At 37.8% G+C, this 12,564-nt stretch overlaps 1 protein-coding gene across 1 annotated transcript in view; it reads left to right on the plus strand.

Annotated features, from left to right (window-relative positions):
- The first annotated feature begins 6,136 nt into the window (after positions 1 to 6,136).
- LOC127953252 (heparan sulfate glucosamine 3-O-sulfotransferase 4-like) overlaps positions 6,137 to 12,564 on the plus strand; it is a 90,856-nt gene continuing 84,428 nt past the window's right edge. The window contains exon 1 of the mRNA XM_052552262.1: positions 6,137 to 7,275. Coding sequence (XP_052408222.1) covers positions 6,674 to 7,275 — 602 coding nt within the window. The 5' untranslated portion in view covers positions 6,137 to 6,673. The remainder of the gene's footprint in view (positions 7,276 to 12,564) is intronic.

The raw sequence follows: 12,564 nt of genomic DNA on the forward strand, positions 1-12,564 counted from the left end.
CTTTCCCTTTGCAGTCAACCGAATTCCTGTGTGTTGTTAAGCCGCACAAACAACCCCGTTGCATTGCCACCATCAGACGGATTGATTTACTTGCATTCACATACAATAAAGTTAGGATCTAAAAGGTCAGCAGGAAAAGCTGCAAAGCCCAAAGGAGCATTTATTTTAAGAAGTTGGTGAATTTAATACACATCTATCACTTTTTATCATCTAATTTGTCCGCTGCATGGCAGGCTGTTCAACATGGGAGGAAACAGCGGTATTGATTTGATAAAGGCCTGGTATCTATCATTTCACTTGTTCATTGACTGACTGCTCGGCCATTTCTGACTCTGTCTTTATAGTGTCAGCAAAGCGCTCCTGCTTGCTGCACTATTGCCTTACAAAATTGTTATCATCCCTCTGATGTCACAGGAATAACAGTTTCCTGCATCAGTTGTAACCCAGCACATTTTTATCGCCCTGATGCAGTCGTGCATCTTGGGTGTACACAAAACTAAAAGCAACCAAAGTGTGCCGTTCTCACATCCTGCAATTTGGCATACTCATAGAAGGGATGTGGAAACTGTTATATTGCTGACATTTCTAAATTCAAGGGCTGTATTTGAATGACTGCATATGTGTCAATATTACTGTGGACAAGATGATTTTTTTTCCCCTTAAAGGGTTAGTTCACCTAAAAATGAAAAGTCTGTTATTAATTCCTCACCCTCATGTCGTTCCAAACCTGTAAGGCCTTCATTCATCTTCAGAATGCAAATTAAGATATTTTTGATGAAATCCGAGAGCACTCTGACCCTCTAAAGACAGCAAGGATACTACCACGATCAAAGCACAGAAACATAGCAAGGACATTAGTAAAATAGTCCATGTGACATCAGGGCTCAACCATAATATTACGAAGCTATGAGAATACTTTTTGTGCGCAAAAAGCTTGCGCATGCTGAATGCAAACAGCACTGATTACATTGATTGCATTCTAGGCCATGCATCATGTTTAGATGGGTAAAAAAATAATTAACAATAATTAATAATTAAACAATGTGTAATCAGAGTAGGTATTTTGGGTTTATATATGATCCGACACGTGCACATTTTCTGAAAAACAGCTCATATGGAGTTAAGGATTTTGATGAGTGACGGAGGAAAATTTTGACGAGTCATTAGAATGGCAGCATCTGAGACAGTAAATGAATCGCATAATGTTTTTGTCAATTTAGAGGTTATAAAGTTTCTTGTATCTATATGAGCAAAAGCTATATGAAGCTATATGGTCAAAATATCCTGATCCAAAAGATGAACCGTTATACACAAGATATTTAAAACGTACAAAAGTGTATTGTAACTAGACATGCTAGGACTCTTCTCCACTCATTATTACAAAACATTAGCATTTATGGACAGTGTTACTTGAGTACAGAAAACGCTGCTCATTTTAAAACAACAGGTCTTTATTTACCCTTGTATGGCGAAGAAGTAGACGTCTGTATTCAAACTGCGTGTTGAGTTTTATTAGGTTTGACTGACAATTTGAGGATCCAATGGCGTTACGAGGTGTGGTCAAATGCTCTTTTGATTGCTTTTCATTGGTAAAATATTTGTAAAACCCACAAACAGACATAACAATGACCAACAGATCTGATTTTAAATAATAACAAAATATAGGCTAATTGAGATAGGACGTTTTGATCATTTTCCACGGCACACCAGACAACTGTCACTAGTGTGCCGCAACACAGTGGTTGGGAAAAACTGCTTTAAACTCTACTCTGTACTCTGTGCTGTATTATCATCTTAATTTGTCTCTACTGTCATCCCAGGACAAAAATAAAACTGGAGGGTGAAATTATTATTCTGTCTCCATAGGTGCAGGGAAATTCATTGATGCTATCGGCTGATCTATAGATTTGCTGGCTTGTTCAGCCCTCTCCACATATTTCCATGGTTTTGGATGTGTGTGTGTGTGTGTGTGTTTTGTTTTATTTTATTTTTTTAATTTTTTTTTTTTTTTGTGCCTCTGAGGCTGTCAGAGGTTGCCGTTTTCTCTCTCACTCAGACATTTCTGCCTTTGCCTTGAGCGCACAGCTTGGTGAGCATGTAATTTGTCTGTTTTGTTTGGTTTTCATTGGAAGGGAAGGGCATGTTCAAGTATGATCAAGCAATAATAATGTCCAATAAAGAAGCCAATGGATAGAGAAGAAATATTGCAGTTTAACCATATGTGAACGTTTTATATTTGTCCACAATTAACTATTGTTAGCACACTGAGCAATTTGTCTGCATATTGTTATTTAGCCATAATGTCCTTGCAATGTATTATCTAGGGGACAATTACACCAGGGCTGCTTGGAAATATAGGTAAATTGCTTGTACTGTATTGAGTGTGGAAGGCATTAAAAAGTAAAACTATTAATTATAAGAGCAAATTTTGCACTTAATGAACAGTTATATAATCATTCAGTTTCAAAGACAGTACCAGACAGAAGTTTCCCTAAAGAGAAACCGGTCAAACATGCAAAGCCCTGGATGAACTTAGTCTTTCATAGTCAGGCCGTTTACAAATTTAAAGACAATGTCTGATTCACAGCCTAGCTTCTTCTAGCCAACATATGCCTACTTAGACAGGAAGAGACTGTGTAACCAGCATAATACAATGTTTTCTGAAGGATCATGTGACACTGAAGACAGGAGTAATGGCTAAATATTATTTACAAACATCAGATCAACTGGACATAGTATTTATCATTTATGTTCTTTGTTAAAATTCATGCTATGCAGTTTATTGCAGTCAGTGTTGGGTGTAACTAATTAATAAGTAAATGGTTACTGTAAATTAATTACTTTTCCATTGAAAAAGTAAAGTAAGGGATTACTCTTATTTTTTCTGTAATTTTATTACAGTTACTTATGTAATTTAACTTAGTGCTGTGTGTAGACTGTAGAACATTTATACACATCACAATATTGGATTTAACATCAAAATTTGAAGTCTAATCTTAAAATGCATGTTGGTAAGTTAACAAGAATATTGGTAACACTTTAGTGTCCATTCCTCACTGTTAACTTGTTGGTTATTTGCATGAATATTACTGGGATACTGGCTTTTTATTATTACTTAAAAAGCACAGATGTATGTCTTATTCTGCTCTAATTACAGTACACTTTTGAAGATGAAATTAGTAGTAATGAATTACCTTTTTCGAGTAATTTACCCAACACTGATTGCTGTAGATCTTAGCGTTTACGCAGGCTTATAGACCAAACTACCATTTTCCCCACTCACCACTCAAAGCTCAGACAATTATAAGTCTGTTTCAAGCATTTTTTGGCAGATTTCACAGGATTTCCCTTTGGACCGCACGCCAGAAGCTTAGAGTCCAACTGCTAGCCGATCTCTTAAATATCCATGGATATTTAAAAATGAGTTTTCCTTCACTGTGAACTCTACATTACATTTTCTTGTAGCTTCTAGGCAGGTGCTATCTTTAAGAGCAACTTCAAAAAAATATATGTATGCATCCGAATTTCTGATCAAAGAAATGCATCTCCTACAGTGTGTGGAGCTGTATTTCCAGTGAGCATTTGTACCTAAGTTTGAGAGGTCATTTCAACATTGGAGAATGAGAACGGCAGCACTGCCACATCTAGATAGGTGGGTGCCCTATATGTGGGAAGAGCAGCTAGCTGCAGTAAAAGCCAGCACAACATGGTGTTTTCTTACAATGTAGGTGCTGTAATGAATGTGAAGTTTGGTATCTTTGAGGAGCTCTAGTGCTGGCATGTGTCACTTATAGTGTAAACACTCTTAAAATGCGTAATCTGTTTTGTTTGTTCTTTTTTTTCCCTCTTTTTTTTTTACATGGCATACACGTTTTTGACTGATATATAATGAGTTGTAGGTGTTTCAGTGTTCATACACTGTAAAAAACAAACAAAAAAAACCAAATTCTGTTCTTTTTGCATAAAGAAATTGCAGCTGCGGTTAAATATAGTAAAATGTTAATATATATTTGCAGGAAAACAAACATACGTTTATAAAAATACGTTTATACCATACCATTTTTTAACATACTGCTATTAAAATCTGTTTTCTGTTACCTTAAACATAAAATTACTGCTGCATTTTCTGTAAAATAATGCAATAAACAACAAAATTGTCATAGCATAAAACCCGATTATGCATAGCTGCTAACAAAAACTATTAAGGAAAACATATGAGAAAATTATGTAAATGAAATACCATCAAATGTAAAGTTTCATGCATGGGAAGAATGTCGGATTACAGTTCTTTTTTGAGAACTGTTTCCTTTTACTTCTAAAAATGGTGCATTTAACTTCCCTTATATGTAAGGCTGGAACTATTACAGCTTTCCCCCATATACAGTAAGTGAACTTACTGACAACCAATTACCAGGTTTTACTGTAGTATTTTTACAGTGTTTAACAGTTAAAATTGTGTTTAACAGTTAAAAAAATGTTTTTCACTGTTTCTTTTTTTTCTCTACACATTGTACAGTGCACTCAGTTTAAAACATATTTAAATGTGCAGGCTTACAGTATACAGAGCTCAAACATCGTTCTTGATTTTAAACAACCTCCAAAAACCAACTACAAGAAGCTTGCAGGAACTCCGATTTATCAGGAAAATGAAATGCTTACTTTTAATGGATGCTCTGAGCTGGAAGCTGTATAACATGAGGGACGTGATGAATGGAGGGATCTAAAGGAAGGGGACACATCGTTCCACTCACAAGTCATCTGTTTGTTTCCCCAAAATACATATGTCTTATCCTTGGAACATAATCAGTAGCAAAAAATAAATAAATAAAATAAATAACTTCAAATCAATAACTTGAGATAAATGTATAAATTGACATTTTGAGCATTTTCACTGTAAATATTGCTTTAGTGCTTCTATTGAGAGAACTCTGTTGAAGAAGGAAAACAACAGATAAAGAAATTACCATTGTTGAATTATTCAGCACACATACCACAAGAACACTGCTGAATTCCAGAAATCCGTGCATCAACCCATTCAATCATTCCTCATCTATACAGTTACTCCTGCAGTCCGTGCATTAATGAGATGTAATGTGCATTAAGGTAACTGTCATGAAGAATCACAGTGCTGTTGTTGCATGGATTAGTCCTGCATCTCTCAGGCCAGCAGAGAGCAGGCATGGGCTGCTCTTTATAGGCCAAAGTTAGTGCTTCTGTCATAGAAATTTAGTCATAACAATATAAATGTGATATCAGATAAAATCAAAGGAAGCAATATATTAAAATAGCTGCTGTAATATTCCTCTTATCAGAACTGCTTTCACTGGTGCTGGCATTACAGACCTAGCAGGTTTGCAAACACCCACTGCACTGTAACAGAATTATTTTGTTGTAAACGTAAGCTCTTAAAAAAAAAAAAAAAGAAAAAAGATTGTTGTATGTTTTAAAAGAAAAACACGTTTTATACATGCTACTCACCGTTTTTTTTTTTTTTCTAATTTTTTGTGTATTTCTTTTTTTCAGTGCACCCCCAAACATTCTTCATATGTCTTGATCAGTAAATATTCAGACACTTTGATTATTGATAAAATTTGAAAAAAAAAAAAAAACAATTTCAGTAATTAAAGCCATAAAAAGTTTTATAAATGCTATGAATATACTATATATTAGTTTATGCAAAATTTACTATTTTGTATTAGATAAATAATATTATTAAAATATTTCAATGATAAAAAATAAATATTAATATTATAAATCAGTTTAAATATAAATATTAATCCGTTTTTTATTAAATACATTTTCTGTTGAGATTTGTATTATTTATTTTTTATTTTTCAATAAATATAAAATAGATTCTATAGAAATTTATTTTTGTTTGTCTGATCAAATTACATGCGTGTCTAATGCTTTCCTCCCCTGTTATCTTGTAGAAAGCGTAAGACGTAGCAGCAGTTTCTTACTGTAGTATTATTCTGGTTTTTGGATGAGCCCACGGCTGATGCGCAAATCACGTCTACCAATCAACGCGAAGCGTTACGACTGCGCGCTGCACTCTCAGCCACTGAGAGCAGTCAATGAATATTTATGGCGAGGCTGCTCACTCTCCAGCGCTCAAAGTTAGTGGATTAGCAGTGGGAGGATGACTGCGTGATACAACATCAGCACCTCTTTTGGATTAAGATCCAGCGTTTGCGCCGATTGCCTCTTGAAATCAGCAGTGTGAAGGACAGCGGTGTCAAAACTGCATTCCAGAAGCGGTATCGAGGGCAGACGTGCCCTGCACATCACTTCAGAGACTTTGCTATGTCTTTGCCCCTTTTCTTCTAAGATGCCAAGACTTCCATCAGCATCAATACCCTCAGTCTACAACCGAGAGGGCTGCTCGTTTGGAAGAACGCCCGACCGCAGCCGTTCTCATCTGCAAGTTCATTTCGATCAATTGTGACAAAGGCTGTCAGCGTCGGAATAAGAAATCGATACTCGAGACGTTCTTCTGGAATTTTAACGATCCGTTTTCCTCGAGCGAAGCGCGCGTGGAGAGCGCGGGATCCTCCTCGCACTTTCAGATGTTCGCGGTGTTGATGGTGACAGATTATTGTTGTTGAGTGTCCATGCGAGACTTGGGGTGGAAACATGTCTGGCCACTTCTCTGAGAGGGTCGCTGCTATCAGAGATGGCATTTTGGTCCAGCACTTCGGTTTTTACTTCTAAAGTGCCCCGGAAGATCTTATTCATGTTCACCCTGTCCCTTTCTGTCACCTATCTGTTCTATAGCTTGATGAGCTGTTACAACTCCTTCCAGTTCCAGGAGAACTACGTTTATCAGGGCAGGCTCGTGACAGAGGAGACAACTTTTGTTACGCTGAGGGAGAAACTTTACTCGACCTCTTCCCAGGTCTACCTCGACGAGGAGTTCGTCGAGAGGACGGCCACAGAGCAAACCATCGCCGTCTCGAGCGTTAGAAATAGCTTGGGGATCGACGAGAGGACAGCGGGATGGGTGCGAGCTCAGGCGGCTACAACGCGCTCCGCCGCCGCTGCTGCTGCTGGAGAGCCCCCAGAATTCAGCACCACGGACAGTGAGCTAAGGAGAGCGGTGAACTGCACCTCGGATTACGGGGTTAAAAAATTGCCCCAAGCCATTATAATCGGAGTGAAGAAAGGGGGGACAAGGGCTCTGCTGGAAGCTTTGCGGGTTCATCCCGATGTGCGAGCCGTTGGGAATGAGCCGCACTTCTTTGACAGGAACTACGAGAAGGGGCTGGATTGGTACAGGTGCGCCCTTCACGTTTCTATGTTGTGTTGTTTATGGGTCAATGACAGATAATGATGTCCGATCGCACGATAGCAATCTAGTTTAAAGTTCTTGGAAATGCAATTTCTTTCTTGACTTTACTTTAATATGCTTTTGAAGAAGATTTATACCGATTTTTACCAAAACAGTTGATTTCATCTCGGGTAAAATGCTTATCGTTAATATTATTATTGTTAATATTTAATTTGCAAACATTTTTACACACACACAGTATATAGGTCTATGTAAAATATTCATGAGAATGCAGGAGACCTCTCTGTTTTATGGTTTTCTTGTCACATGACAACAAAATGGCTTCTTTTATGACAGTGACTGATTTATTGGATTTTTATTTATTTATTTATTTATTTATTTATTTATTTATTATTTTAGTTCATTATAGTTTATTATATTATTATTTTTTATTTGTTAATTTATTTGTATTCTTAATAATGTAAAACAAGAAAATAAAAGACAAACACAATTATAATGAAAAATTATGCCAAACTGCTGATGCAAAATGTAACAATTTAATCAGACATGAAAAGAAGAAGAAGAAGAAAAAAAAGTAATTTAATATATCCAGACAAAGCCCACATATCATCAACAAACATCTTGTCATTGACCCAAATATCAGGGTTGAGTTCTCTTTGCTTCCTTTACTATAAAAAGCGCTTGCATTCAGAGATTGCAGACATTATTTACCATTACTGTATTTTTCAAAATGGTCTAGTAATTCATTAAAACACGCTTTTACAGTAGCACAAAATGTCTTGATGATCAAAGCTTTTGGAGACATCAGATGATTGTACAGCTAAATGACAGATATATACATCCAATTTTAGTACAGTCATAAAATAAAAAATAATATACATCTTTATTTGACAAAAAAAAAATATATATATATTTTTATCAGGCCTATGTATTGCGTTTGAGTATGTCTACACATAATGTAGATTTGTTCATTTGCTTTTTTTCCCATTTTGCTGTTGAGAGAAGCTTCAGTCAGACAGTTAGTCAGTAGACTAATACATATGGGATGATTCAAATGCAACCGAGCTCCAGGCTGCAGCGGATGCTTTTGTCCAGCTTTAACATAATTACTACAGCAGCATGACTGTTTCATTTCATGCTGAATTCATGTTCACAATCACTGCTCACAAGAACCAGGTGCAGTGGATGCTCCGTTGAGTGCTTTGACTCCCAGGTGCGCTCAAATCACGAGGTGCTTACTCAGGTGTATGTGTCCCTCAACATGCTTTGACTCATCAGCCTGCGATATTTCCTAGTTCACATTTCTCCACTCTGTTTATGATCTGAGCCAGTGGAGGTTATTACAGCCAGGCTGTTTTTCTTTTGGATTGCTATTCTACATAGACCTAACATCATTCATCCGAGTGGTTGCCTATGGTGATGAGACGCTCATACAAAGAGTGTCTGAGGGGTAGAGAGTGAATGAGCATTAAGTCATGCTGCGGCGTGTGCTGGATCCGCTTGGATCTGCTAGCCTTGGGCTGTGACTCAGAGCTTTGGGGCCAGGCAACATCTGCCGCAATTCACTTCGGAGCGAGCAGAACTCGTAACATTCCTTCATTTGCCTGGGTGTTAATGCGAGCTGTTTCATTACAGTCGTTGTGTGGGGCTCATTAGAACGGGGGATGACAAGCTTATATAAATAACACCTAAGAGTGCTTGTGTGTTTTAGTGTTTTACTGAGGCTAGAAAATCCCTTCAGTGGCCTTAAATTTGTTTCCGCATGCACTTGGAACATGACTTGTAGCTTGGAGGAATATCAAATATGTAATGGACTACCATACTCACTGAAGGAAACAATATTACAAGTGCAATAACTGTCGGGCTAGATGTGCAATACATCAAAGTGAAGCTGAACAATAATATACTACAAACAAACTGTATTTAAAAAAAATAATAATGATAATATTTGATATTATATTAAAAGATGGACCTTGTATTTGATGACATTACAACATACCCTTAATATTTGTGTTTTAATATTGGCTCACCAGATGCATGCAAACTGATTTGCATTCACAGAAGTGGCTCAGTTCACACTTAGCTGTGGTTGTAAGACTTGCAAGGACAAAATAATTCTTCAAAATATCTTCTTTTATGTTCCACAAAAGTCATAAGGATAGGAAAGGTTGATTTTTAGGTGGTTTATCCATAAGAAGGCAACTCGGTTTACAAATATGCTTTATGCAAAGATGCATAGACAAGTCGGTTTTACATTTTAAAGCCATCATGAATAAATATCCAGGGGTAAAGGCTTATTGAACTTCATTTGCTGGGCACCTGTATCAGGAGAAGTTAGGTAGTCTTTTCAGTCTTGAAATATAATGGTCCTCTTCTTTACAGCCCGAAGCAATGTTTAAAAGGCTTGTCAGGGAGGACCGGATGCTCTGTTAAACTCCTGTCTGCTTTTAAAAGAAGCCTCACTTTAACTGAGTAGGTAATGTGTTCCCTCTGTCAAATAATAATAGCTCGGCATCATTAGATGAATCGCACCACTGTTGGAGTCCACTTTTAGATTAAAGGAGTGCAGGGAAGTAAAAACGAGAGTGTTAAAGCTGAAGTGTGTAATTTTTACAGTGTTAAAAGACTCATATCCAAGTTTAATATGCAGAGACAAGCCATTTGTAGGGCAAAACACTGCTGTTTTTCAGCATTCCAACTCTCGAGTAGTGCTGGGTGATAATAGTTGACATTTTTTCAATGATACAAGCATTCAAAAATGATGTATATTATAGTTTATGGTTACTATGTGGTATTGCCAAAAAAAGAAAAGAAAAAAGAAATTGTAATAGGACATTTGCAGCATTTTACAGGCTTCTCTGATCTGTTATTTATTCATTCTATTCAATAATCCCCCACACAATATTCAGAGCCGGAGATCCTTCGGCTATTTGACCTCAGGAGAGTTTTCCCATCTTTATGTCTGGTCGTGAGCCTGTAAAAAAAGGTGGCCTTTCAAGAGATAGCAAAGACTCAGCATTGCCTACACCAAGGTCTCTTCCTTTTTGGTGGAGATGAAATGCATTCCGATCAATGAGAGCTGTACACTGCTGAAGCCCACGCATTGTTCTTGCCTCGTACAAGGCTACACAATGAAGCGCTCTAATTCCACCACCTTTTTATTCCCCGGTGACCCTTGTTTCCTGCTGGAGAGAAGAACTTCAGATATTCAGAACCCCATTCCTCACAACATCTGTAGTTTAAAGGAATATTGGGAGGTGAAGGTAAGTTAAGCTCTATCAGCAGCATCTTGCATGCTTGCCCTATAGACTTACAGTGTATGTGCAAAGCTGTTGGAACTGAGAGATGGAAAGCAATTATAGTATTTTGATAGTGGTCAGCACCAACATGCCAAAAGATACTATTTGCAGATATTTCCTTAAACTGAATAATTCCTAAAAATATATACTTCACACAATGATGAGAATTCATAATTTATTCAGCCTCATTCCAAAACAATGTTAAGATACTATATTACTGTAATTGTATTAAAATTTGACATTATTTATTATATAAAATATTTTATATAATCTGTTTTTATTTAAATTTTCCTTATATATTTGATAATTTTGTTTTGTGTTCTTGTCATGTATACTAGTTTAATACATGTATTATTATTGTTGTTGTTATTATTATAATAGTTTAAGCTAAACTACATTTAAATGATTTTATTTTTAAGAATGACAGCTTAATGAAAAAGGTTTTAAGTTATAAAAACAGTACTATTTATTATGAATATTTGGTAAGTACATGGGCACTTTCTGGTTCAGATGCTGGTAGATCACATTCATAGTTAATGTGATGAGCTGCACCTGTTGTTACTCTGACAGAACACCTGTGTGAACCTGTTGAATAAAAATCCCCCGACACTTTTAAAAATAGCCCTGAAAAGTAAAGTTAGTTGGATAAAGCTTCAGTGCCACTTGTTTGCAGATGCCATTTGCTTTGATGTTTAATGCAATGAAATGTATGCGTTTTTAAGTGTGGCTTAAGTGTTCTGATACGTTTAGGGCCACTTGGTGTAGCAAATCATCTGCGAGTTTATAAGCAGTATGAACAGTGTGCAGTGTTGATTCCTTCCTGTCAGAAGCCGAGGAGCTAGCCTCTGACAGGAGGAGCAAGTTGCAGATCCACTGCTGAGCGAAGCAGGACAGGACCCAAATCCTCCGTTTATCTCTTGTTTACCTTGCCTCAGCACGCCACGCTGCAGTTCAACTCGACTCTCTCCTCCTCACTGCTGGCTTGAAGCTGTGAGAGGAGATGGGCCGCCTACCAGCTCAAGCTGGATGCCATCTCTCTCCATACAGCCTAGCCCCTGCACCTCCATGGGACGCCCCAATCTGCCTGCTCCTGATAAGCTTCCGCCAAGGCGTGCAAGGACGCACCTCTGGGTACTCGGATGCCAACACGGCAGTCGTGGAATTAAACTTTTTAATTAGCAGCATGCCCCTGTGCCTGTCGAGAGCGAGTGGACCGCTGCAGTCAGGTCTGTCTCGTCCCCCTATTTCCACTTAATTAAATTCACCAGCACAAGAGAGCCCAGCGACTGCAGGAGCTTCTGTCCTGGCACTTCACATGTTTATCGCCCTTCCTGTCATCCTTTGGCTAGGTGCGAACATCTCGCCATTCCAACGCTGAGATACAGTTGCTGACGGTTGAAAAATGGCGAATGTACTCGCGCTAATACTTTGTTTTGACGTACTGATGATATGTAGACGTCTTCCGGGATCCAGCTTTCAGGGTTGCACGGAAAGGCATGCGCATATTGTTTGCCCCTCCGGAAACAATCCCAGACAGCAGTCCTGACAGTTCAATTACATCTGGGATTTAAAGTCAAAGAGCATTAAGGTGTAAGTGTTCAAATGGCACCACAGTCTATGAGAAAGGTTCTCCGTGGCCTTAAGAATCAAGGTGAAAAATTAGCTCATATTGTGGAATTTACTCAGAAGTCGGGCTTCCGGGTTATTCGAGTCCATTTATTTTGCAGCACCGGAGCTGTACATGGAATCACCGCGTTTTATCTTTGAAGGACGAGAGAGGAAAATCCACCCGCCGTCAAGATTCTGGAATACATCTTTTTATACTCAGCCCTCAACGCCTCGCTCTTTCTGACAGACATCCTTGCTGCCTGCTGGGCTGAATCCTGCTAGAAAGTTTCTGAAGTGACGATCTTCATCCAATTCCACAAGTTTAATTCACTTACGCTAAGAATCTAATTTGTCAATTTAATTTGCAGC

This window comes from Carassius gibelio, chromosome B3, assembly GCF_023724105.1.
Source record: "Carassius gibelio isolate Cgi1373 ecotype wild population from Czech Republic chromosome B3, carGib1.2-hapl.c, whole genome shotgun sequence".
In the NCBI taxonomy this organism is placed as follows: domain Eukaryota; kingdom Metazoa; phylum Chordata; class Actinopteri; order Cypriniformes; family Cyprinidae; genus Carassius; species Carassius gibelio.